At 46.3% G+C, this 27,586-nt stretch overlaps 1 protein-coding gene across 2 annotated transcripts in view; it reads left to right on the forward strand.

Moving 5' to 3' along the window:
* LOC139228656 (cation channel sperm-associated auxiliary subunit delta-like) overlaps positions 1-27,586 on the forward strand; it is a 195,436-nt gene that overhangs the window by 156,466 nt on the left and 11,384 nt on the right. For both annotated transcript variants that reach the window (XM_070859879.1, XM_070859878.1), the window contains 2 exons: positions 8,132-8,218; positions 10,516-10,598. In XM_070859879.1, coding sequence (XP_070715980.1) covers positions 8,132-8,218; positions 10,516-10,542 — 114 coding nt within the window. In that variant the 3' untranslated portion in view covers positions 10,543-10,598. The remainder of the gene's footprint in view (positions 1-8,131; positions 8,219-10,515; positions 10,599-27,586) is intronic.

Below are 27,586 nucleotides of genomic sequence, written 5' to 3' on the forward strand. Positions count from 1 at the left end.
TATTTTTCTCTCTCCCTGTTTCCCATGGCAGCTGGTAATTATACCGCCATTCACACCTTATCTAGACTCATCTTTTTCTAACTTCTGCCATTACCGCCTCAAGTCGGCCCATCATCCCTTTTGTCTCTCAAATCTCTCCTGTCTCCCACCCTATCACAGACCTTCCCTTTTGTTCTTTCCTCCCCTCCCCCTTTCAGTGCTCCTTAAGAATTTGTTAATTTTGAACATTCGCCAGTTCTGACGAAGGGTCACAGACCCGAAACCTTAAATCTTTCTCTCCACAGATGCTGTCTGACCCACTGAGATTTCCAACATTTTCTGTTTTTATTTCAAATTCCAGCATTTGCAGTATTTTGCTTTTGCTTCCCTAAACAAATCCATGTCCTTAATTAATCCATATCTTTCTAAATGAAGATTTATCCTGTCCCTCAGAATTTTTTCCAATAATATTCCCACCACTGAGGTTGGACTGACTGGCCTGTAATTACTCGGTCTAACCCTTTCTCCCTTTTTAAACAACGATACAATGTTAGCAGACCTCCAGTCCTTTGGCACCATACATTTAGCAGAGAGGATTGGAAAATGATGGTCAGAGCCTCTGCTATTCTCTCTCTTGCTTCTCTTAACAGCCTGGGATACATTTCATCTGGACCTGGGGATTTATCCACTTTCAAAGATGCTAAATTCCTTAATACTTCCTATCTCACTATGTTTATTCAACCTGATATTTCACACTCCTCCCTGATTGCAATGTCTACATCGCCCCTCTCTTTTGTGGAAACAGATGTAAAGTATTCATTAAGAACCATACCCATGTCTTCCACCTCCACACACAGGTTACCTTTATGATCTCTAATATGCCCTACTTTTTCTTTAGTTATCCTCTTGCTCTTAATGTATTATTAAAATATTTTGGGGTTTTCCTTGATTTTACTTGCCAATAATTGTTCATGTTCCCGCTTTGCTTTCCTAATTTCCTTTTTTAATTTCACCCTTGCACTTTTTATACTCTCGTCTAGAGTTTCTGCAGTATTGAGCCCTTGGTATCTGTCCTAAGCTTCCCTTTTTTTCTTTATCCTACATTGTATGCCCCTTGACATTCAGGGGGTTCTAGATTTGTTAGTCTCACCCTTTTTCTTTAAGAGAACATACTTACTCTGAACCCTCAATTTCTGCTCCTTGAATGCCTTCCACTGCTCTGACACTGATTTACCTTCAAGTAGCTGTTTCCAGTCCACTTTGGCTAAATCACATCTCAGCTTAGTAAAATTGGCTTTCCCCCAATTGAGAACTTTTATTCCTGGTCTGTCTTTGTCCTTTTCCATAACTAAATCTAACTGAATTATGATCACTACCACCAAAATACTCTCCACTGATACCCTTTCCACCTGCCCAGCCTCATTCCCTAAAACTAAGTCCAGAACTGCCCCCTCACTTGTTAAGCGTGCTACGCACTGGCTAAAAAAACATTCTCCTGAATGCATTTTAAGAATTCTGCTCCTTCTATACCTTTCACACTACTTCTATCCCAGTTAATACTAGGGTAGTTGAAATCCCCTACTATTACTGCCCTATTGCACTTCTCAGAAATTTGCCTACATATTTGTTCTTCTATCTCCTTCTGTCTGTTTGGGGGTCTATAGTACACTCCCAGCAGTGTGAGTGCCCTTTTTTGTTCTTCAGTTCAACCCATATGGCCTCATTTGATCCTTCTAACATCATCCCTCTTTACACCTGTTAATTGTTTCTTGGCATACAGGTACAGCAGGCGGTGAAGAAGGCAAATGGCATGTTGGCCTTCATAGCGAGAGGATCCGAGTATAGGAGTAGGGAGGACTTACTACAGTTGTACAAGGCCTTGGTAAGGCCACACCTTGAATATTGTGTACAGTTTTGGTCTCCTAATCTGAGCAAGGACATTCTTGCTATTGAGGGAGTGCAGCGAAGGTTCACCAGACTGATTCCCGGGATGACAGGACTGATATTTGAAGAAAGACTGGATCGACTAGGCTTGTATTCAATGGAATTTAGAAGAATGAGAGGGTTTCTCATAGAAACATATAAAATTCTGACGGGATTGGACAGGTTAGATGCAGGAAGAATGTTCCTGATGTTGGGGAAGTCCAGAACCAGGGGTCAGTCTAAGGATAAGGGGTAAGCCATTTAGGACCGAGATGAGGAGAAACTTCTTCACTCAGAGAGTTGTGGACATGTGGAATTCTCTACCACAGAAAGCTGTTGTGGCCAGTTCGTTAGATATGTTCAAAAGGGAGTTAGATGTGGCCCTCATGGCTAAAGGGATCAAGGGGTATGGAGAGAAAGCAGGAATGGGGTATTGAAATGCATGATCAGCCATGATCATATTGAATGGTGGTGCAGGCTCGAAGGGCCGAATACCCTACTCCTGCACCTATTTTCTATGTTTCTATATTTAATCAACCTTCTGTGTTGAAGCATGTGAGCTATTTGTTATTTTATGCTTGAAGGTGACCGTAGACATTAATAAGCTTGAATGACATGTATCATCAGTATGTTTACTGCAGTGATTTAACGTAAATTGTTTGAGTGGAAGTGCAATATTGCTTCAACATGATGGCCATGAAATTCGACACCATGCAGCAGCAATTAAGGCTGGCGGCAACAAAGAAATGGCGGCCGCCTCGCGTTCGGCCACTTCCACCGGGCTGCGGCGGTTGCCATTTTGGGCAGATCAGTAGCGCAGCCATTGCTTCCACCAGAGCGTACGGAAATTCAGGTGACTTGCATTCAGCAATCATCCCTCAATCCTTCACACTGAATCATTCCAGCTCTTAAAGGGGCAGTTCTATCAAGCTGCAGTGCTCATTTTCACAATTCTTGCAACTGAAGTCGACCTGAGACCAACTGAGAGACCTCATGGCTATGGCTGTACTTATCCAGAGTGAAGGGAGAGAGCTTGTTGGTTAATGACACTGCATTGGAGGCGTTGGTGGGGACAGTGGAACAAAGGTGCTGTTCCCAGCAAGTGGAAGGAAGCCATTGCCCCAGGTCTTCGGGGCAATGTGGAGAGAAGTGAGCATAGGAGGTCTCGGCCAGTAGTGTCGCGGAACCCAACCTCACACAGTGTCGTAAGAAGTTCACCGACATCAGTCAGGTGGTCAAGGTGAGTACATGCTTCAACAGATCCTATATCTCAGCATCTGAAACTCTGTGCACACTACGCAAAGCACCACTCCCCCACCAAACATTTGCAACTACTCAAACTCACATCCTCATCGCACGTCTTGTCTACATTCACAGCTATTCAATGATGGCAGCCTGTCTCCCAGAATCTGACACATTCTGCTCTTTTTCAGGCTTAGATGGCACACAATAGGAGGGAGCAGCAGAGGACAGGCAGGGGTGAACCTCAACTCCAGCAGCTTTCAGACCTCGAGGAGCAAGTGCTGCGGCTCATTGTGGTGGTGGGCGACGTGGCTGTTGGCAACGTTGACCCCATTAGGGACAACAATGGTTTCTTCATTCCCTCTCCTTTTCTCATCCCACTTCCCACCACACCAAAAGGCTTTATCATTTTCCAGTTCCTGATACTGTCTGCATTCCCTGCTCCATTCATGCCACCCTGCTCTCACCTTAAGGTGCGTCTTGTGCCTTTATTCTTTCAGATAATCAGCCAGCAGATAACCAGCCTGTCCTTGAGCCTCCCAATGAGAGTGATGAAGGAGAAGAGGAGGAGGACCCATGCACCGCGTCACTGCATGTCTCATCCGCAGGCACCTCCTCAGAGACTGGCACTACGTGTTCGTTAGAGGCTAGCTTAGTAGAGGGGTCTGCACTGGGTGAGGAACTGGAGACGAGCTGGCTGTAGCAAGGCCAAGGGGACAGGGTAGCTCTGGGGCCATGTGAAACTAAGAAGAAAACATTATTGGCCAACTAAAACTTCACTGGACGCTGGCGCCATTATATAGTGCTCCTTCAGCGACATCCAACTGAAACCCAACTGCTGAAGCTGTCGTTGTCAGCACCAGGTGCTAAACCAGGAGGCGAGTGCCAATTTTTGTTCCGGGGAGCCAGCATGGTGCTGCGCATAATGATGACATCAGCATCACCGGGCGCAGCAGAACGGGGCGCTACGTGTTACTGCCACCGCAAAACCTCCGCGGAATTTAGCGGAAGGCACTGTTCTTGCTGCCCCGTGGGGGCGCTAACAGGAGGTGCAAAGTAGCCCAATTTCTCCCTCATAGAGTACAAAAGCAAGGAAGGTATGATGAACCTTTATAAAACATTGGTTTGGCCTCAACTGGAGTATTGTGTCCAATTCTGAGCACCACTCTTTAGGAAGGATGTGAAGGCCTTAAAGAGGGTGCAGAAAAGATTTACAAGAATGATTACAGGGATGAGGGACTTCAATTACGTGGATAAACTCGAGAAGCTGGGGTTGTTCTCCTTAGAGAAGAGAAGATTCGGAAGAGATTTGATAGAGGTGTTCAAAATCATGAAGGGTCTAAATAGAGTAGATAGAGAGACATTATTCCCATTGGCAGAAGGGTCGAGAACCAGAGGACAAAGATTTAAGGTGCTTGGCAAAAGAACCAATGGCGACATGAGGAAAAACTTTTTTATGCAACGAGTGGTTAGGATCTGGATTTCACTGCCTGAAAGGGAGGTGGAGGCAGACTCAATCCTGGCTTTCAAAAAGGAATTGGATAAGTACCTGAAGGAAAAAAAGATTTGCAAGGCTATGGGGAAAGGGCGGGGGTGGGGGGGGGGTGGGGGGGGGGGTGGGTGGGACTAGCTGAAGTACTCTTGCAGAGAGCCGGCACGGGCTCGACGGGCAGAATGGTCTCCTGTGCTGTAACCATTCTATGATTCTATGATCAGCTGTGGGAGGGCGGTAGGTGGTAATCATCAGGAGGCTTCCTTGCCCATGCTTGACCTGAAGCCATGAGACTTCATGAGATCTGGAGTCAATGTTGAGGACTTCCAGGGGTACTCCCTTGCGACTATACTACTGTGCCGCCACCTCAGGTGGGTCTGTCCTTCCGGTAGGGCAGAACATACCCAGGGATGGTGATGGAGGATTCTGGGTCATTAGCCGAAATGTATGATTCTGTGAGTATGACTATGTCAGGCTGTTGCTTGACTAGTCTGTGGGACAGCTCTCTTAAATTTGGCACAAGTCCCCAATTGTCAGTCAAGCACGACTGGGCTGCTTGTGCCATTGCCAGGTCCGAAGCCGGTGTCTAGGTTGATGCTGGATGGTCCATTGGTTTTATTCTCATTATTGCTTTTCAGAGCGGTTTGTTACAACTGAGTAGATTGCTAGGCCATTTCGGAGGGCAGTTAAGTGTCAACTACATTGCTATGGGTCTGGAGTCATGTATAGGCCAGACCAGGTAAAGATGGCAGATTTCCTTCCCTAGAGGACATTAGAGAACCAGTCACAGGTTCTGTGTGCAGAACTCATGTGCGAACTCATCGTCCAGGGAGCTGGCACCTTTCCCCATGGCCTGGCTGTAGTCCATTTGAGTCCGGTCACTCACCACGTACAGACCTTGCCTCTGTACTATCCTCTAAAGTTGGTGTTGTGTTATTTTGTGAGCTGGTGACTGGGAATGTCAGATCGAGTGACAGTGCCTCTTCTCCATCACTCTCCTTCTCTAGTTGTTTGTGCACCAGCTGGGCTGCTGGCAGTTCTTGGGTATCTGAAAGGAGAAAGGTACAAGGGTCAGATTGTGGTGAGGGGAGGTGTGGAAAGCAAGGTGTGCTGCTTACATCATCAGCAGCTTGTAAGTGAGAAGAGATTGTACAATGAGGAGGGAATAGTATGTTAGAAGGATTATTTATGAGCATACTGTCATCATCAATGCCTTCAACCTCGCCACTTGCCATTGCCTGAGTGAAGGCCCCTCCAATTATCTCCAGCACAGCCTTCTCCAGTGCTGTAATGTTGTGCAGACATACTTGTCTCCTTCCTGGCTGTTGCTGTTCACACCAGTTGTGAGCCACTTTAGCATGCAAGTGTCAGGGAATGTGGTGCAATGCGTTTTGGGTGAATAGCTGACTTTGGGTGCAAGGTTTGAGATGTGGTTGTAAGGCTTGCAGGAGTGCTTAGTGTGTGATGGTAAGATGAAGCTTTGTATGTGAGGTATGAGTTGTGATTGATAACGATTCTTGACAGGTGAACGATGGAGATGTGGTGCATTGAGCAGTATGTGAGGCTAGTGCTGCAGTTTGTGAGATATGGCACTTGAAGATGCACTGATCGCAACCACTCGTTTAAGGTCTTTGAACTTCTTGCGCACTGCATCCAGGTCCCTGGGGCTTGACTCCTGGCATTGCCCGTCACGCCTATCTCATCCCACTGCCTTTGCAGAGTTTGTTTGGAATGTCTCTTTGGCCCCCTGTAGATAGAGGACTTCTCTCCTCCTCTCCACAAAGGCCTCCAGTACAGCATCAGAGATCATCATCAGAGACAGTCCTTCGAAATCGAGGAAGACTTGCTTCCACTCTTAGCTTGAGTTCTTAGGTGCCTGTACAGTCCAATACAAGATCCACAGTCTCCGACACAGGTGGGACAGATAGTCGTTGAGAGAAAGGGTGGGCGGGGAGCCTGATTTGCCGCACACTCCTTCCGCAGCCTGCGCTTGATTTCTGCATGTTCTCACTGACGATACTCGTCAGAGGACCTTTGAGCACGCTCTCTCCCCTGTTATGCCATAATTCAGTCTGCTTCCTGATTAGACTCTAACAGTTGCAGCACCTGCTCCAGCCAGAATGCGCCTCCTATTTAAGAGGTTCAGGCTGGCATTAAGTAGCACAGGCAAGCTTTAAATGGTGCTAGCCTCGCACAATCTTGGGACCCCTGCTTTATGCAGCAATCATGCAAATTAGCAGGCAGCACAAAGTTGGCATGCTGCCTGCATCGGAAACAATGGGCGCGGGTCAATCGAACATCGCGCCCGTTTCAGGGGCTATCAGATTTTGTTCCCATCTACTTTATTTTGATAGACTTCACAACAGCCATAATAATGTAGAGAAAAAAAGTCCTATCAAGTGTTTTCCGGTGTTACGTAAGAACATAAGAAATAGGAACAGGAGAGGGTCATATGCCCCCTCGAGCCTGCTCCGGCATTCAATAAGATCATGGCTGATCTGATCATGGACTCAGCTCCACTTCCCCGCCCGCTCCCCATAACCCCTTATTCCCTTATCATTTAAGAAACTGTCTATTTCTGTCTTAAATTTATTCGATGTCCCTCTCTGAGGCAACGAATTCCACAGATTGACAACCCTCTGAGAGAAGAAATTTCTCTTCATCTCAGTTTTAAATGGGCAGCCCCTTATTCTAAGATCATGCCCTCTAGTTCTTGTCTCCCTCATCAGTGGAAACATCCTCTCTGCATCCCCCTCATAATCTTATACGTTTCAATAAGATCACCTCTCATTCTTCTGAATTCCAATGAGTAGAGGCCCAACCTACTCAACCTTTCCTCATAAGTCAACCCCCTCATCTCCAGAATCAGCCTAGTGAACCTTCTCTGAACTGCCTCCAAAGCAAGTATATCCTTTTGTAAATATGGAAACCAAAACTGCACGCAGTATTCCAGTTGTGGCCTCACCAATACCTTATATAGCTGTAGTAAGACTTCCCTGCTTTTATACTCCATCCCCTTTGCAATAAAGGCCAAGATTTAATTGGCCTTCCTGATTACTTGCTGTACCTGCATACTATCTTTTGTGTTTCATGCACAAGTACCCCCAGGTCCCGCTATACTGCGGCACTTTGCAATCTTTCTCCATTTAAATAATAACTTGCTGTTTGATTTTTTTCTGCCAAAGTGCATGACCTCTCACTTTCCAACATTATACTCCATCTGCCAAATTTTTGCCCACTCACTTAGCCTGTCTATGTCATTTTGCAGATGTTTTGTGTCCTCACACATTGCTTTTCCTCCCATCTTTGTATCATCAGCAAACTTGGCTACGTTACGCTCAGTCCCTTCTTCCAAGTCGTTAATATAGATTGTAAATAGTTGAAACAGTGTATGTAAATAATAAACATTAATAGAAAGAAAATTTGGAAGTATCAAGCTTTAAATATGCAGTATTTGAATTATGATTTATGTCTTCAACCACTTTTGTCTTACAGGCCAGCATGTATATCCAATCCAGATTTTTATGGATAATCGTAACTCTGCCCAAGATAAACAGCAAACTTTTCTCAAAGTTATCACCAGTATGTATATGAAAAATGATCTGAAAAATATCTTCGTGAAATTTTTGATTGATTAACTTAAGACATGTTCAAAATAATGGAGATGAATTTTATTTTTTCCAATTAAGTAATCTCTTTTTTAAAACAGGATATTTGAGGGATTCTTTTTATAGTTGGAAGGAATTATTATCTATGATACTGACCCCCTAGCCAGTATGTCCACTTAATTTACTTTTGCTGGTGCACTTTGGAAAATGAAGCTTAATATGAAAATAAATAGGTTATGTTAATGAGTAGTAAGGACATGTTGCTGCTCTTTGACATTAAAGAAATTAGACTCATTTGCGAGCAGATTTTTTAAATGAATCTTTTGTGCTCCAGTACTGGTCATCAACATGATTTGCAATTAGAGATGGCATAAAAGTGAACTAGGAGAGTAATACAATGCAGCAAGACAATCAGAGGCAGATGATAGACTAAGTCCGAGAGTGAATTATGAACAGTTTATGAATGTAGTTCAGATCCTAAGATTGATAGAGTCTTGAACTACTCTGATCGCGAGACACTGATTAAGGCCAAAAATCCATGGGAGGTGCGACTGATGTAAGTATCAAGATGTGACTGCTTAGGATCTCTGCTGCTGACCCCACCAAAATTTGCGGGTTGGGGGACATTCCCTGCTTTACATGCAAATGGCAGATGTTTGCCCCACTAGGGGAGCATCTAGGGTAACTGTGTTGCCCCACAGACCAGAAAATTGTGCACAACTTACTGGTTCTGGGGAGGTCTGATCTTCCCTAGAAAAAATATGCATACAATCTTTAGTATGTTATTGAGGGAAATTTAAAAGACTTCATTCTGAAATCTAAACATATCTATGTTGAATTCATAATTATGTTTTGGAAACTACATATCATACATTATTAAGCCTCAACATAACAAAAAAAAAGATTATCTGGTCATTATCACATTGCTGTTTGTGGGAGCTTGCTTGTGTGCAAATTGGCTGCTGTGTTTCCTACATCACAACAGTGACTACATTGCAAAAGTACTTCATTGGCTGTAAAGCGCTTTGAGACGTCCGGTGGTCGTGAAAGACGCTATATAAATCCAAACCTTCTTGCAAGAACATAAGAAATGGGAGCAGGAGTAGGCCATTTAGCCCCTCAAGTCTGCTCCGCCATTTAATACGATCATGACTGATCTACCTGATCATGGGCTCAGCTCCACTTCCCTGTCCACTCCCCATAACTCTTTACTCTTTCGCTCAAAAATCTGTCTATCTCTGTCTTAAACATATTCAATGACCTTGCCTCCTTCTCTATGGGGCAGAGAATTCCAGAAATTTACAATCCTCTGAGAGAAGACATTCCTCCTCATCTCAGTTTTAAATGAGCGACCCCTTATGGAATGTTGGCCTTTATTACAAGGGGGATGAGTATAAAAGCAGAGAAGTCCTGCTACAATTGTATAGGTGTGGTGTGAGGCCACACCTCGAGTACTGTGTACAGTTTTGGTCTCCTTATTTAAGGAGAGATATACTGCATTGGAGGCAGTTCAGAGAAACTATGGCCCCTGGTTTTAGTTTCCCCTATGAGTGGAAATATCCTCTCTGCATCTACCTTGTCGAGTTCCCTCATTATCTTATATGTTTCAATAAGATCACCTCTCATTCTTCTGAACTCCAATGAGTACAGGCCCAACCTGCTCAACCTTTCTTCATAAGTCAACCCTTTCATCTCAGGAATCAATCTAGTGAACCTGCTCTGAACTGCCTCCAATGCAGTATATCCCTCCTTAAATAAGGAGACCAAAACTGTACACAGTACTCTAGGTGTGGCCTCACCAATACCCTATACAATTGTAGCAGGACTTCTCTGCTTTTATACTCCATCCCCCTTGCAATAAAGGCCAACATTCCATTTGCCTTCCTGATTACTTTCTGTACCTGCATACTAACTTTTTGGATTTCATGCACAAAGGACCCCCAGATCCCTCTGTACTGTAGCATTTTGTAATTGTTCTTAATTTAAATAATAATTTGCTTTTTTTTCAGCTAAAGTGGATAACTTCACACTTTCCCACATTATACTCCATCTGCCAAATTTTTGCCCACTCTTGAAACATAGTGCAGATCTCTTTCTTTCTCTTGAAACATAGTGCAGATTTTCCCAGCCTTTTCTGTTCTCCCCAATCACTTTGTTCAGTTTTAGGAGATGTGTTTCCATTACAGCGTCTTAGCCTCTACGCTGCTATTACATCAAACCGCATACAGAAAAAAAGTATCATATTAATTTATTTTCTACTTTCTATTTTAGATGAAGTGGATGAGATTGCTGTGCTGACCACTGATGGAGTAATTTTCTTTGGAAATCTCAATATAGATGCACTGATTGTGAAGGTAAGTATAAAAGATCTTAGGGGTTGACTTTCTAATCAGCATGATCATTCTTGTCACTAGGATTTGGGCATGTGGAACTGTGAAATTGGGCATTCAGTGATTGTACCTAGTTCCCACTGGAACTATTCAACATGATTTTCCAGTCAAGCTTTAAGTCCATGCAGTTTGCTTTTGTACTTTCTGAGCAAAAGGTTTATTTCACATCCTGCATAGCATTAAAGGGGTTTTGGTGCTGCAAAGTATTTCCTGATTTTCAGCGAAGTACTGTTCTCTGCTATTTCTACCCATTCACACCAGGAATTAATGCAGTTGTTAAAGGGACAGATGTTTTTGTATTTAGGTTCTTTGATTGGCTTTTGTTTCAGAGGAAATGTTTATGTAACAAATCGACAAATAGACTGCAAAGCTGAGGAGGATAGGCTCAAACCACGCACAGCTCCCTCTTCCCAAGATCCACGAAACAGGACTGCCTCGGAAAACACAGGCGCTTTCTCGTCTTTGCCAGATTTTCCATGCTTCCCTCCCGCTCTGTTGTTCTGCTGTAACCATTTACACTTTGAACCCATCTTTTGATTATTTACTTGTCACGTTACTACTCCTTTTTGCCTTGCCCGATCATCCCTTTGATTATTTAAACACTCCTGTCCTCCACCCTATTACAGAGCTTTCCCATTGTTCTCCCCCCCCTCCACTTTTCCTTGGCACTTCACTTGCTTAAAAACTGTTAGAGGGCAATTTTCCCCAGATACTTTAGACGCTACAGAGTTAGCCAAGATAGCGTCTTGAACTGCAATGCTGGTTTAGCCCGTCTTTGGCACCAGATGCCATCGTGGTAAAGGAGCCGAAGCATGCGCTAGGAATGACCACCTGAGGATCGTTACATCTCTGATTGACAACTTTTTATTCATTCAGGTGATGTGGGCTTTTATTGTCTACCCCTAATTGCCTTTTGATATAACTTAATGGCTTGCTCGGCCATTTCAGAGGGCAGTTAAGAGTCAACCACATTGCTGTGGGTTTAGAGTCACATATAGGCCAGACCAGGTAAGTTCAGCAAATTTCCTTTACTAAAGAACATTAGTGAACCAGATGGGTTTTTATAACAATCTGATAGTTTCATGGTCACCAAATTTATTTAATTAACTGAATTTAAATTTCCCAGCTGCCATGGTGGGATTTGAACTCATGTCTCTGGATTATTACTTCAGGCTCTGGATTACTAATCCAGTAATGTAACCACTATGCTACCATAATGATGGATGTCCTTACTTTGGCCAATCTTATCAGATCTGTAAACCTGTGCTCAAGTCGAGCCAGGTCCTTTGGATGGTTAACACAACACTGATGTAGAATACCATGGGGACGAAATTCAGTCTCCCAAAAAGGTTGCTCACGATGTGGTCTCCTCTACATTGGGAAGACCAAGCGTAGATTGGGTGACCGCTTTGCTAAACGCCTCTATTCAGTCCGTAAGTGTGACCCTGAGCTTCCGTTGCCTGCCATTTTAATTCTCCACACTACTCCCACTCTGAAATCTCCAACCTCGGACTCCTCCACTGTTCCAATGAAGCCCAGTGTAGGCTCGAGGAACAGCACCTCATCTTTTGTTTAGGCACTTTACAAGCTGAACTCAACATCGAGTTCAACAATTTCAGAGCTTAACCTCTGGCCATCTTTGGCTCCCTTTTCTCCGCGCCACCCCCCCCCCCCCCAATCCCCCACCCCACTCCCCCACATCTTATGTTTTTTTTCCTTCTTTGTTCTCTTTTTTTCTCTCTTTGTTTATAATGGCAGCTGGTTATTACTACGCCATTCACATCCTATCCAGATGAATTATTTCCTAACCTCTATCATTACCATTTCAAATCGGCCCATCATCCCTTTTGTCTCTCTAATCTCTCTTGCCTTCCGCCCTATCACAGACCTTCCCTTTTGTTCTTTCTTCCCCTTCCCCTTTCAGTGCTTAAGAATGTGCTCTTTTTGAACAATTGGCAGTTCTGACGAAGGGTCATCGACCCGAAACGTTAACTCTGTTTGTCTCTCCACAGATGCTGCCTGACCCGCTGAGATTTCCAGCATTCTCTGTTTTTATTAGTGCTCTTTCCTACTCTGGTGCTTCTACGAAGTGCAACCCAAGTGCCAGCAGCATTCGAGGCTGCTGAGATTCTGAAGAGGGCAGTTCATAAGAACATAAGAAATAATAGCAGGGGTAGGCCATATAGCCCATCGAGTCTGCTCCACCATTCAATAAGATCATGTCTGAACTTCTAAATCAACTCCATTTTCTCATCCTATCTCCATTTCCCTTGATTCCCTTAGTGCCCAAAAATCTATCGATCTCAGACTTGAATGTACTTATCGATTGAGCATCCATAGGCCTCTGGGGTAGAGAATTATAAAGATTTAGAACCCTCTGATGAAGATATTTCTCCTCATCTCAGTCCTAAATGTTCTCCTGCGATCCCCTCGAGAGGCTGTGGGCCGTGATAGGCCAACCTCAGACTGCACCATTTCAGCAAGGGCTTTAGTAGTCTGGGCCACCAGGCAACTTCAAGGACAATGATAGAGTGGCAGGGGAGGGAGCAGGAATGCTGCCATGTGGAGAGAGGCCAGTAGGTTTCTGCTCCATGATTCCCAAGTCACTATCTCAGGGTGATTGTTCAGCCAGCCTACTGATCTCCTGGGGGATAGATCTCTGGCCATCAGAGGCATTCTGCAAGCCTCTTTCAAACGAGGAGCCCAGAGCTGCCATTGCATCACTTTGTCGTTCCATAGAAGCTGCGACCTCAGTCATTGGACGCTGCATGATGTTGGACTCCACAGATCACTGGATGAAATTGGCCAGCCTCTCCACGCTGGAGAGGATGAGTTCCAGACTCTGCGTCAAGCCATGGGTCAAGCTGGAGGCAAACTCCTCCATCCCCCTAACTATGACCAGTAAGCTTTCAGGCAGGCTGTCCATTGCACCATGCATTTGTCAAACCCATCAGCCTTGTTCTGAAGTTTGGCCCTGTTAGGTCCTCATCTGACTCCTCTATAGCAGAACTTGTATACAACCTTGCCCTCCGACAAGGGGGCATCTGAGGTGTCACTTCCACCTGGCGTGGCTGCTGCCCACTAGTGCCCGATGTGTGCCACTGTGAGGATCCAGGTTCGAACCTAGCCTCTAAGTTACGTCAATCTCTGAGCTGATGCCTGCAACTGTGGCACCAACGTCAGTGTTCTCTCTCAGACCAACATCCCCAGCATTGAGGCATTGATCATGCTCAATCAGCTCCGATGGACGGGCCATATTGTCCACATGCCTGAAGCAAGACTCCCGAAGCAAACACTCTACTCTGAGTTCTGTCACAGCAAGTGAGTCCCAGGAGGGCAGAGAAAATGCTTCAACGACACCCTCAAAGTCTCCTTGAAAAAATGTAACATCCCCATCGATTCCTGGGAATCCCTGGCCCATGACTGCTCAAAGTGGAGGAGAAGCATTCGAGAAGGCGCCAAACACTTTGAGTCTCTTCGTCAGGAGCACGCGGAAGCCAAGTACAAACAGTGGAAGGAGCTTGCTACAAACCAAGCACCCCATCCACCCTTCCCTTCAACCACCACCTGCCCCACATGTGACAGAGTCTAGATCCCGCATCGAACTCATTAGAATTCATATTAGTGTGGAAGCAAGTCATCCTCGACACCGTGGGGACTGCCTAAGAAGAAGGTAGTGATTAACACAATGTTTTTTCCTCACTCCTGCTCCTGGAGGCAGTGGGGGGCGGTGAGGTGGATCTTGCTTCTTGGAGCCTGCAATGATAAGGTTAGGTGCAGCGCGTGTGGCCACTATAGGAGGATGTGTGTAATGAGACCATATGGAGCTTGTGAGTGAGGATAGCTTTTAGGATTAGGGACCAGAAATAGTTGTGGATATGTAAGGAAGCTGGAGTGGCCACATACCTCTAGGCGAACTGTCTGCTGCTATGCCTGTGGCCACAGCGACTGCCACTCCTGCAGTCGTGCCCCCGGACAGATCCTGCAGGCACCTGTTATGGGCTATCTTGTTCTGAAAGAGAAAGAGTGGTGATTGTGAATGAGTGTATTGGCAGGTGTGGTTGTGCGAGTATGATGCCTCACATGGTTGAAGAGCTGTGAGATGTTTCTGAGGTGTGAATAGTGCCTGTGAAGGATGCAATAGGGTGTGTGAATAGTTAGATGGTGGCTGCAGTGTGTTGAGGCTGTTGATGGTGGTGGTGCAGTTATTGAGCAATGTATTTGTGAGATGGGATCTTGACCACTCGTGTAAAGTTGCTAAAATTCTTACGGCAATAGAGCCATATCCTGGGGTCAGAGCTCTTGGCTGTCACCTCCTGGGCGATCTCCTCCCACATGCGCCGCTTTAGCTGCCTCTGTCACCTCCTTCCACCTTCCCACAGGTACAGGACATCTCTCCTCTGGACCTCCTCCACCAGAACCTCCAGTGCAATGTCCGAGAACCTGTGCACCCTCTTTCTCGGTCTCTGAGCCATCCTGAAACATTCCGTTGTGTGTCAGGCAGCACACTCCATATCTTCATTTGATATGGATGTGTGGAGGCTACAATTACAGCTCCAGGAAAATTGCTGCTAATCAGAGCTTGAATACTAATGTACAGGTGTCGGTTTTAGCACCTCCAGGCATGTTCAAATCATAATAATCTTCAATTAGTGCCCACATTGTTTACTAAAACCAGGCTTTCAAACAGGCGTGTCTTATGAGCACAGCACCCACTTCGTGACTATTTTCACACTTTCCCAAAATAACCCTCTTAATCTCTAACATCTTCCAGTTCTGATGAAAGATCATCTGAAATATTAACTCTGCTTCTCCACAGATGCTGCCTGACTTGCTGAGTGTTTGCCAGCATTTTCTGTTTTATCTCAGATTTCCAGCATATGCAATGTTTTGCTTTTGTATAGGGTACAGGAAGATTTGAATACTGTGTACAGTTCTACTCACCGCAGTACAAAAAGGATATTGAAGCTGCTGAGAGGACAATCTCCTAACTTTATTTTGCAGGTCTTGCTCTCCCTCTCCATGTACAATCTTTTCCAGTCTATTCAGTATGTTCCCTCGGAGGCAACAAAGCATTCAAGACTATCTGGAAATACTCAGCAGGTCAGGCAGCATCTGTGGAGAGAGAAACAATTAATGTTTAAGGTCAATGACCTTTTGTAAGAACTGGAAAATGTTAGAGATAGAACAGATTTTAACAGAGGCAGGCAAAGTGTGTGGTGGGGGGGGGGGGGGGGGCGGTGTGGGTGGTGGGGGGGTTGGTGGGTGACAAAAGGGAAGGTCTGTGATAGGATGGAAGATAGGAGAGATTAAACGATAAAAAGGATGATGGTGCAAGGCAAAAGGAGCCAATCTTCAGCCAATTCGATTCACTCCACGTAATATCAAGAAACAGCTGAGTGCAAAGGCTATGGGCCCTGACAACATCCCAACTGTCATGCTGAAGACTTGTGCTCCAGAATTAGACGCGCCTCTAGCCAAGCCATTCTAGTACAGCTACAACACGGGCATCTACCCGACAATGTGGAAAACTGTCCAGGTATGTCCTATCCACAAAAAGCAGGACAAATCCAATCTGGTCAATTACTGTTCCATTACTCTACTCTCAATCATCAGCAAAGGTGATGAAAGGTGTTGTCGACAGTGCTATCATGCGGCACTTACTCACCAATAACCTGCTCATGGATATTCAGTTTGGGTTCCACCAGGACCACTCAGCTCCAGATCTCATTACAGCCTTGGTTTAAACATGGACAAAAGACTCTAGATTCTAGAATGGTTCCCGTGAATTGGAAGGTAGCAAATGCAATCCCACTATTTAAGAAAGGAGAGAGAAAATGGGGAACTACAAACCAGTTAGCCTGACATCAGTAGAAGGGAAATTGCTAGAATCTATTATTAAGGATGTGGTAATAGGGCACTTAGAAAATAATAATAGAATTGGGCAGAGTCAACATGGATTTATGAAAGGGAAATCATGGCCCAGAAATCCCGCTTTATCCTTCTAGCAGGCATTCGACTGGATTCTAGAAAAAAGAAGCGCACCTACCTGAAACTATTGTGCCCACGCGAGATCCCGGTCGGGAGGCGTCTCCTGACTGCGCGTCGGGACGTGCGCAAGTCTGGAGCTGGAGTCTCATGGCTCTGGGCAGCCAATCAGGTATAGTATATTCTCATTCATAGTAATAGGAGTTTCGTAAGTCCGAAACTCCTATTACTATGAATGAAAAACACCACCAAACACTACATAAAACATTAAAAAAACACCTCACATAAATACACTATAGAAATTAAAGTTGATAGAAATGTTTTTGAAAAAAAATACTTGCTGATTTTTAAAAAAAGTCTTAATTATGGTTTAAAATAAAATGACTGAGTGGGCAGGGTTTTTAACATAAATATGTATTTTTAAATGTTATTTTAATATGTTTTTGATATGTTTTTAAACTCTTATATTAATAAAAGTAGGCTATGCGCCTGCTTTTGCCAGGCGCAAGAGTTTTAAGGACACTCGCAGGGCAAGAGATGGGCAAATAGCCCAATCTCTGCCATGGGAATGTCCTCGCTTCCGAGGTGCGTGCGATCTGTCAAGCCAGAAACTTGACAGATCGGAAAAGACGGTGTGCAAAACCGGCTTTTTCGATGCCTTCCCGGGTCTGTAGAAACTCCGTATGGACCTGGGGAGGCCGCGATTTCTGGGCCCATGTTTTACAAATCTGTAAGAGCTTTTTGAGGTTGTAACCAGCAGAATAGATAAGGGGGAACCACTGGATGTGGTATATTTGGATTTTAAGAATGTGCCACACAAGAGGTTATTAAATTAGGGATCATGGAATTAGGGGTAATATATTAGCTGGGATTGAGGATTGATTAACGGACAGAAAACAGAGAGTAGGAATAAATGGGTCATTTTTGGGTTGGCAAACTGTAACTAGTGGGGCACCACAAGGATCACTCAGAGTTGTTAACCTGTGGAATTTCCTACTGCAGAGAGTTGTTGATGCCAGTTCATTGGATATATTCAAGAAGGAGTTAGATATGGCCCTTACGGCTAAAGGGATCAAGGGGTATGGAGAGAAAGTAGGAAAGGGGTACTGAGGTGAATGATCAGTCATGATCTTATTGAATGGTGGTGCAGGCTTGAAGGGCCGAATGGCCTACTCCTGCACCTATTTTCTATGTTTCTATGATCAGTGTTTGGGCCTCAGCTGTTCACAATCTATATCGATGATTTGAATGAGGGGAACAAATGTAATATATCCAAATTTTCTGATGACACAAATCTAGGTGAGAAGGTAAGTTGTGAGTAGGATGCAAAGAGACTTCAAAGGGATATAGACAGGCTAAGTGAATGGGCAAGAACATGGCAAATGGAATATAATGTGGAGAAATGTGAAATTATCCACTTTGGTCAGAAAATAAAACGGTGAGAGATTGGGAAATGTTGGTGCTTAGAGGGACCTGCGTGTTCTTGTGCACGAGTCACTGAAAGTTAACATGCAGGTACAGCAAGCAATTAAGAAAGCAAATGGTATGTCGGCCTGTATTACAAGAGGATTTGAGTATAAGAGTAAAGGGGTGAGAAATTCAATTGAATAGCGCCAGGCCGTTAGCTCCCAAGAGGGGCGCTATTGGACCGCAAATTGCTTACCGGCCACGCGCCACGCTGTTAGCGCCTTCCAGGAACTTGAGTGCATGTGTAGCGGCGGCACAAATATTTAGCGGCGTGCCCTCTAGCGCCACCTACTTGGCGACGTCAATGAGTGTGCAATGCCCTGTTAGTGCCCTAGACCCAAACTTCAGTGGATTCGCTTGCCACTAATTGCGGCAGAAAAAGCAGGCATTCACAGCTGTCAGAGAAGCTCCCAGGGCGCTAATTAAAGGAATGAGCAGTTGGGTCTTTATCAGATAAAAATCTGAGATGTGATTGCACTTTATTTCCATTGATTTCATTTTCTTTGCTGTCTAACAATCTTGCTGGTGTTCAAATTATCTCCTTGGATTTCTTTCTAAATGCTCAGGTGCTCCAGCTAACCTCCCCTTTAAGCACGAGGATGCTGGTATTACAGTGGCAGAACTTCATTAGCGCTCCCGCACTAGCAGCCCGCGATTCCAGTTTAGCGTCGTAAGAGAAGTGTGGAAAGCTTCCCTTAGCGTTCCACTCCACTCTTGGGGTGCTAAAAATCAATATCGTGGTTGGAGGCAGTAAACATCACCCGGCACTAAAGTTAGCGACCAGGCGGTGTCGCCGCCTCAAACTGGGCTATAATGAATTTTTAGCTCTTAAGATGTCTTACTACAATTATATAGGGCTCTTGTGAAGACCACATCTGGAGTATTGTGTACAGTTTTGGTCTCCTTAACTAAGGAAGGATATACTTGCTATAGAGGGTTCACCAGACTGATTCCTGGGATGGGTGAATTGTCCTTTGAGGAGGGATTGAGTAGACTAGGCCTATCTTCTCTAGAGTTTAGAAGAATGAGAGATGAACTCATTGAAACATACAAAATTCTTACAGTGCTTGACAGGGTAGATGCAGAGAGGATGTTTCCCCTGGCTGGGGAGTCTAGAACCAGCAGTCAAAGTCTCAGAATAAGGGGTCGGCCATTTAGGACTGAGATGAGAAATTTCTTCAATCTTTGGAATTCTCTATTCCAGACGGCTGTGGAGGCTCAGTCGTTGAGTATATTCAAGACAGAGATTGATAGATTTTAGGATATTAAAGGAATCAAGGGATATGGGAATAGTGCAGGAAAGTAAAGTTGAGTTAGAAGATCAGCCACGATCTTTTTGAATGGCGGAACAGGCTCGAGGGGACGAATGGCCTATGCCTGCTCCTATTTCTTGTGTTCTAAAAGAGCTGAATTCCAGAGGTGTGGTGAGAGTGACTGCCCTTGACATCAATGCAGCATTTGACCAAGTGTGGCATCAAGGAGCCCTAGTAAAATTGAAGTCAATGGGAATCAAGGGTAAATCGCTACACTGGCTGGAGTCATACCTAGCACAAAGGGAGATGATTGTAGTTGTTGAAAGACAATCATCACAGCTCCAGGACATCGCTGCAGAAGTTTCTCAGCGGAGTGTCCTAGGCCCAACCATCTTCAGCTGCTTCATCAATGACCTTCCCTCCATCATAAGGTCTAAAGTGGGGATCTTCGCGGATGACTGCACAGTTTTCAGTTCCATTCACAACTCCTGAGATAATGAAGCAACCCATGGCTGAATGCAGCAAGACCTGGATGACATTCAGGCTTGGGCTGATAAGTGGCAAGTAACATTCGCACCACACAAATGCGATGCAATGACTATCACCAACAAGCAAGAATCTAACCACCACCCCTTGATATTCAACGACATTACCATCGCCGAATCCTCCACCAACAACATTGTGAGGGGTCACCATTGACCAGAAACTTAATTGGACAACAAGAGCGGGTCTGAGGCTGGGTATTCTGTGGCAAATGTCACACCTCCTGACTCCCCAAAGCCTTTCCATCATCTACAAGGCACAAGTCAGGAGTGTGATGGAATACTCTCCACTTGCCTGGATGAGTGCAGCTGAAACTCGATAACATCCAGGACAAAGCAGCCCGCTTCATTGGCACCCTATCCACCACCTTAAAAATTCAGTCCCTGCATCACCATGGCTGCAGTGTGTACCATCTATAAGATGCACTATAGCAACTCACCATGGCTTCTTCGGCAGCACCTCCCAAACCCGCAACCTCCACCACCTAGGACAAGGGCAGCAGGCGCGTGGGAACATCATCACCTGCAAGTTCCCTTCCAAGTTACACACCATCCTGACTTGGCAATGTATCGCTTTTCCTTCATTGTCGCTGGGTCAAAATGCTGGAACTCCCTCCCTGACAGCACTGTGGGAGTATCTTCACCTGAAGGACTGCAGCGGTTCAAGAAGGTGGCTCACCACCACTTTCCCAAGGGCAATTAGGCATGGGCAATAAATGCTGGCATTGCCAGCGACACTGACATCCCAGGTGTTATATATGTAAACCTGTAAATACCTTGTGTAACCACCAGAGGGTTCATCCCCTGGAGTCCCAAGGGATCCCACAATCCCTTGGGAACACCTGTACTTAAGGAGGCCTCACAGGCTGGAGAGGCACTCTGGAGACCTGTAATAAAAGACTACGGTCACACTTTACTTTGAGCTCACAGTATTTGGTCAGACTCTTTATTCATACATAATAACAGGTGACGAGATACAGATGACGAATCCAATGATGCAGAGAACAGTGGGCATCCTGGAAAAATTCTCGGAGGGAGATGATTGGGAAACCTTCATGGAGCGACTCGACCAATTCTTCGTGGCCAATGAGCTAGAAGGAAAAGCGAACGCTGTCATACGAAGGGCGATTCTCCTCACCGTTTGTGGGGCACCAACATATGGCCTCATGAAAAATCTGCTTGCTCCAGTGAAACCCTCAGAGAAATCGTACGATGATTTGTGGACACTGGTCTGGGAGCATCTGAACCCGAAGGAAAGTGTTCTGATGGCAAGGTACCAGTTCTACACGTACAAAAGGTCTGAAGGCCAGGAAGTGGCGAGCTATGTCGCCGAGCTAAGACGCCTTGCAGGACATTGCGAATTTGAAGGATATTTGGAGCACATGCTCAGGGACTTCTTTGTACTTGGCATTGGCCATGAAGTGATACTTCGCAAACTTTTGACTGTAGAGACCCCAACCTTGAGTAAAACCATAGCGATAGCCCAGGCATTCATTGCCACCAGTGACAATACCAAGCAAATCTCTCAGCACACGAGTGTTGCTACAAGTACTGTGAACAAAGTAATGTTGTTTTCAAATTGCAACGTACAGGGCAGGCCTCACATGCTTGCAGCTGCACGTCCACAGATGTCTCAGAGTCCACCACTAAGGGTGATGAATGCTACACCATTAACAACTTGTTAGCGCTGCGGGGGTGAACATCATTTTCATTCATGCCGCTTCAAAGGATACATTTGCAAGGGCTGTGGACCAATGGGACATCTCCAACGTATGTGCAGGCGAGCTGCAAATCCTGCTAATGCTGCAAACCACCATGTTGCAGAGGAGGACAAATCCATGGCGGATGAACCAGAGCCTCAGACCGAGGAGGCAGAGGTATAAGGGGTGCACACATTTAGCACAAAGTGTCCCCCGATAATGCTGAAGGTTGAATTAAATGGACTCCCGGTGTCAATGGAGCTGGACACGGGCGCGAGCCAGTCCATTATGAGCAAAAAGACTTTTGTTAAATTGTAGTGCAGCAAGGCCTCAAGGCCAGTCCCGACTCCTATTCGCACTAAACTGAGAACTCACACAAAGGAACTGATTCCCATAATCGGCAGTGCTACTGTAAAGGTCTCCTACGATGGAGCAGTGCACAAGTTAACACTCTGGGTGGTACCGGGCGATGGCCCCACGCTGCTCGGCAGGAGCTGGTTGGGAAAGATATGCTGGAACTGGGACGACGTCCGGGCGTTCTCGTCCATCGACGACACTTTGTGTGCTCAGCTCTTAAACAAGTTCCCCTCGCTGTTCGAACCAGGCATCGGGAAGTTCCAAGGAGCAAAACTGCAGATCCACCTAATTCCGGGGGCGTGACCCATCCATCACAAGGCGAGAGCAGTACCGTACATGATGAGAGAGAGGGTGGAGATCGAGCTGGACCGGCTGCAACGAGAGGGCATCATTTCGCCAGTTGAATTCAATGACTGAGCCAGTCTGATTGTTCCAGTCCTCAAGGTAGAAGACACCGTCAGAATCTGTGGTGATTACAAAGTAACTATCAATCGTTTCTCCCTGCGGGATCAATACTCACTACCAAAGGCTGATGACCTTGCGACACTAGCGGGAGGAAAGACATTCATGATTTGACCTCGGATTTGACCTCGGCCTACATGACGCAGGAGTTGGAGGAATCATCGAAGGGCCTTACCTGCATCAACACGCACAAAGGTTTCTTTATTTACAACAGATGCCCGTTTGGGATTCGATCTGCCGCAGCAATATTCCAGAGAAACATGGAAAGCTTACTGAAGTCGGTCCCGCGCACCGTGGTCTTCCAGGATGACATCTTGGTTACAGGTCGGGACATAGTCGAGCATCTGCAGAACCTGGAGGAGGTTCTTAGTTGGCTCAACCGCATAGGGCTCAGGTTTTAACGCTCGAAGTGCGTTTTCCTGGTGCCTGAAGTGCAGTTCCTGGGGAGAAGAATCGCGGTGGACAGCATCAGGCCCACCAATTCGAAGACGGAGGTAATCGAGAACGCACCGAGGCCACAGAATGTGACAGAGCTGCGGTCGTTTCTAGGACTCCTGAACTACTTTGGTAACTTCTTACCGGGTCTCAGCACACTGTTAGAACCACTGCATGCCTTACTGTGTAAAGGAGACGAATGGGTATGCGGTAAAAGCCAAGAAAATGCCTTTGTAAAAGGTAGAAAACTGTTATGCTGAAACAAATTGTTTGTGTTGTATGATCCATGTAAGCATTTGATATTAGCATGTGATGCGTCGTCATACGGTGTCGGGTGTGTATTGCAACAAGCTAATGAATCTGGGAAATTGCAGCCAGTTGCTTATGCATCCAGAAGTCTGTCTAAGGCTGAGAGGGTCTACAGCATGATTGAAAAAGAAGCGTTAGCATGTGTTTATGGGATAAAGAAAATGCATCTAATATGTCCTTACTATACAGTATAAATGCACACGAGGCCCATGCTTGAGAGAAGGTCACTCTGTGACCAGTAACCTTTATTCCAGCACTGAAGTGATGAAGGTGGGTGGAGCTTCCCCTTTTATACCTGAGAGTCCAGGTTAGGAGTGTCTCCCACAAGTTCACCACCTAGTGGTCGATGTTCTCACGGTGTACAACTTAGGTCAGTTTATACATGGGTTACAATGACAGTTAAATACATGACATCACCTCCCGCCAAAGTCTTAATGGTATCACAGGTTAAGTCTCTCTGGTGGTTTACGCTCCCTTGTGGAGCGCCTGAATTGGGGCTCCGGTTGTTGGGCGCTGGCCTGAGTGTCTGCTGTTTGCGATGCCTCAGGCCTGTCTGGACTGCCCACAGTGACTGGGCTCTCCTCCGCTTGGTTTCTGTGTTTGGTCACCTGTGGAGGAGTGAACTCTACACCGTGTTCTTCCTCTGCTTCTCCTATGGGGTTGTTGAACCTCCTTTTTGTTTGATCCATGTGTTTGCGGCAGATTTGTCCATTGGTAAGTTTAACTACCAAAACCCTATCCCCCTTTTTGGCAATCACAGTGCCTGCGAGCCATTTAGGCCCTGCAGCGTAGTTGAGAACAAAAACAGGGTCATTGACATCAATACATCGTGCCCTTGCATTCCCGTTATGGTAGTCACATTGTGACTGGCGCCTGCTCTCAACAATTTCTTTCATGTTGGGGTGTATAAGGGATAACCTGGTTTTGAGCGTCCTTTTCATTAGCAGCTATGCGGGTGGAACCCCTGTGAGTGAGTGTGGTTGGGATCTATTGGCCAACAGGAGGCGTGATAAGCGATTTTGTAGGGAATCCCCTTAGATTCTGAGCATTCCCTGTTTGAGGCCAGCTTGAACGGTGCCGTTCTGACATGGTTGATACCATTTCCTGCCAAGAAGTCCTGGAATTCAATGCTTGTAAAGCACGGGCCATTGTCGCTGACCAAGACATCCAGTAGACCATGGGCGGCGAACATTGCCCGTAGACTTTCCACTGTGGCAGAGGATGTGCTTGAATTGAGAATGTCACACTCGATCCATTTGGAGTAGAGGTCTACTACAACCAAAAACATTTTTCCCATGAAAGGACCTGCGTAGTTCACATGGATGCGTGACCATGGCTTGACGGGCCAGGACCAGGGGTTAGGGAGCTTCCCTGGGCGCATTGCCTAGCTGGGCACACGTGTTGCACCTGTGAACACAAAGTTCCAGGTCTGCACCTATCCCTGGCCACCAATCGTGTGACCTGGCAATTGCCTTCATCATGACAATGCCCGGGTGCTCATTGTGGAGTTCTCTGATGAACATCTCTCTGCCCATCTGGGGCATGACTACTCGGTTTCTCCATAGTAGGCAATCGACCTGAATCGAGAGTTCATCCTTGCACCTGTGAAATGGTTTGAATTCCTCAGGGCATGCCCCGTATGTAGCTGCCCAGTCCCCATTCAGGACACATTTCTTGACTAAAGACAGTAGCGGGTCTCTATTTGTCGAGACTTTGATCTGACGTGCTGTCACGGGTGAACTTTCGCTTCGAAAGCTTCAACAGCCATGACTATCTCAGCAGCATGCTCGGTTGCCTCCTCGGTGGTGGCTAGTGGGAGCCTGCTGAGTGCATCGGCTCAGTTTTCAGTGCCCGGCCTGTGCCGAATTGTCTAGTCATAGGCGGCTAATGTGAGTGCTCACCTCTGTATGCGGGCCGATACATTTGCATTTATGGCTTTGTTGGCCAAAAGGGACGTTAGGGGTTTGTGATCTGTCTCCAGCTCAAATTTCCTGCCAAACAGGTACTGGTACATTTTCTTTACTGCATATACACATGCAAGCGCTTCCTTTTCTACTATCCAGTAGACCCTTTCTGCCTGGGACAGACTTCTGGAGGCATAAGCTACCGGCTGTAACTGACCCTTGGCATTAACATGCTGCAACACACATCTGACCCCATAGGACGACGCATCGCACTTTAAAACAAGTTTCTTACATGGGTCATATAGTGGTAACAGATTGTTGGAGCATAACAAATTTCGTGCTCTATCAAAAGCCCATTCCTGGCTGTCCCCCCAGACCCATTCATGACCTTTGCGTAGGAGCACGTGTAGCGGCTCTAACAGCGTGCTCAATTTGGGAAGAAAGTTACCAAAATAGTTCAGGAGCCCCAGGAACGAACGCAGCTCCGTCGTGTTACGGGGTCTGGGTGCTCTCTGGATCGCTTCTGCTTTGGACGCCGTAGGTCTGATCCTGTCTGCTGCTACCCTCATCTCCAGGATTCTACCTCTGGAGCTAGGAAGACGCACTTCACCTTTTTCAGTCGCAGACCTACCCGGTCCAGCCTGCGTAGTATCTCCTCCAGTTTGCAGAGGTGTTCTTCAGTATCACAACCCGTGATGAGGATGTCATCTTGAAAAAGCACTGTCCTTGGAATCGTCTTGAGGAGGCTTTCCATATTTTGTTGAAAGATCGCGGCGGCTGAGCGAATCCTAAATGGACATCTGTTGTACTCAAACAACCCCTTGTGTGTCGTGATAGTGGTCAGCTTCTTCGACTCACTCGCCAGATTCTGGGTCATGTAAGCTGAGGTCAGGTCCAATTTTGAAAAATGTTTGCCACCGGATAGCGTCGCAAAGAGATCCTCCGCTCTCGGTAGCGGGGACTGGTCTTGGAGTGACACCCGATTGATGGTGGCCTTGTAATCACCACAAATCCTGACTGACCCATCTGCCTTGAGCACCGACATAATCGGGCTCGCCCAGTGACTGAATTCAACTGGCGAGATGATGCCTTCCCTCAGCAGGCGGTTCATTTCGCCTTCTATCTTTTCCCGCATCACGTACGGCACCGCTCTGGCCTTGTGGTGTACTGGCCTGGCGTCCGGGTTTATGTGAATGACGACCTTGGTCCCCATGAAAGTGCCAGTGCCGGGTTGAAATAGTGAGTCAAATTTGTCCAGGACCTGTGAGCATGATACTCGCTCCACAGAAGAAATTGCATTGACATCGCCCCATTTTCAGTTCATGACAGCAAGCCAACTCCTCTCCAGCAGTGCGGGACCGTACCCCAGGACAATCCAGAGTGGCAACCTGTTCTCCGAATCTTTGTGGGTCACGACTACCGTGGCGCTGCCTAGCACCAGAATGATCTCCTTTGTATATGTCCGTAGCTGTGCGTCAATTGGCAATAATTTTGGCCTCCTGGCCTTGGACGCCCACAACTTGTCGAACTGTTTGATACTCATCAGGGACTGGCTGGCCCCCGTGTCCAGCTCCATTAATACTGGGATGCCATTGAAGAGCACTTTCATCATTATCGGTGGCGTCCTGGTGTATGAACTGTATGTGCTCCACATGAACTCGCTGAACTTCAGCTTCCAGCGATTTCCCCCAGTGTCCATTTGGCCTCGTAGGGCTTGCATCAGGCCTGTCCTCCTCGTACATCAACCTGGCTGCAAGCTTCCTGCACATACGCGCCAAGTGACCGCTGACGTTGCAGTTTCTGCAGGTATATTGCTGATACCTGCAAGCTCTGGCTGTGAGTTTGCCTCCACACCTCCAACATGAGCCATTGTTGGAAACAAAAGGTCCATTACCTGTCGATCGTCTCTGACTGTCTCTGTAACTGTCCTTAAGTGCACCATTGACAGGTGTTGATGGCCCCATTACTGGCCGCATTGTCCCTTACGATGGCATGAATCGCCGTTCAGCTAGTCATTGTCTCTGTTGAATTCCCCCTTTGGGTTCGACTACATGCTCGGGCATGTCCGATTGCCCCTGTCTGCCTGGAGAACTGTGTGCCGTGTTAACAATGTTGACTCCCTGTCCATTTGCTGCATTTAAACCAAGATTTTTGTCAAACATCATTCTGGTCTCTTCCTCCCCTGAGATAAATGTCTGGGCCATCAAAGTCGCCGTTTCCAGGGTCAAGTCTTTGGTCTCAATCAGTTTCCTGAAAACCCCAGCATTCCCGATGCCCTCAATAAAAAAGTCGCAGCATCTCCGCTCTGCATGCATCTGGGAACTTACATAGGCTCGCCAGTCGCCGGAGGTCTGCCATGAAGTCTGGAACGCTTTGCCCTTCTCGCCGCCGGTGCATGTAAAACCAGTGTCTCACCATGTGCATGCTGCTTGCCGGTTTAAAGTGTTCCCCGATCAACTTACTGAGCTCTTCAAAAGTCTGTCCGCCGGCTTCTCTGGCGCTAGAAGGTCCTTCATCAGGGAGTACGTCCTGGAT

The sequence above is a fragment of the Pristiophorus japonicus genome, chromosome 18 (genome assembly GCF_044704955.1).
Source record: "Pristiophorus japonicus isolate sPriJap1 chromosome 18, sPriJap1.hap1, whole genome shotgun sequence".
Classification (NCBI taxonomy): Eukaryota; Metazoa; Chordata; class Chondrichthyes; family Pristiophoridae; genus Pristiophorus; species Pristiophorus japonicus.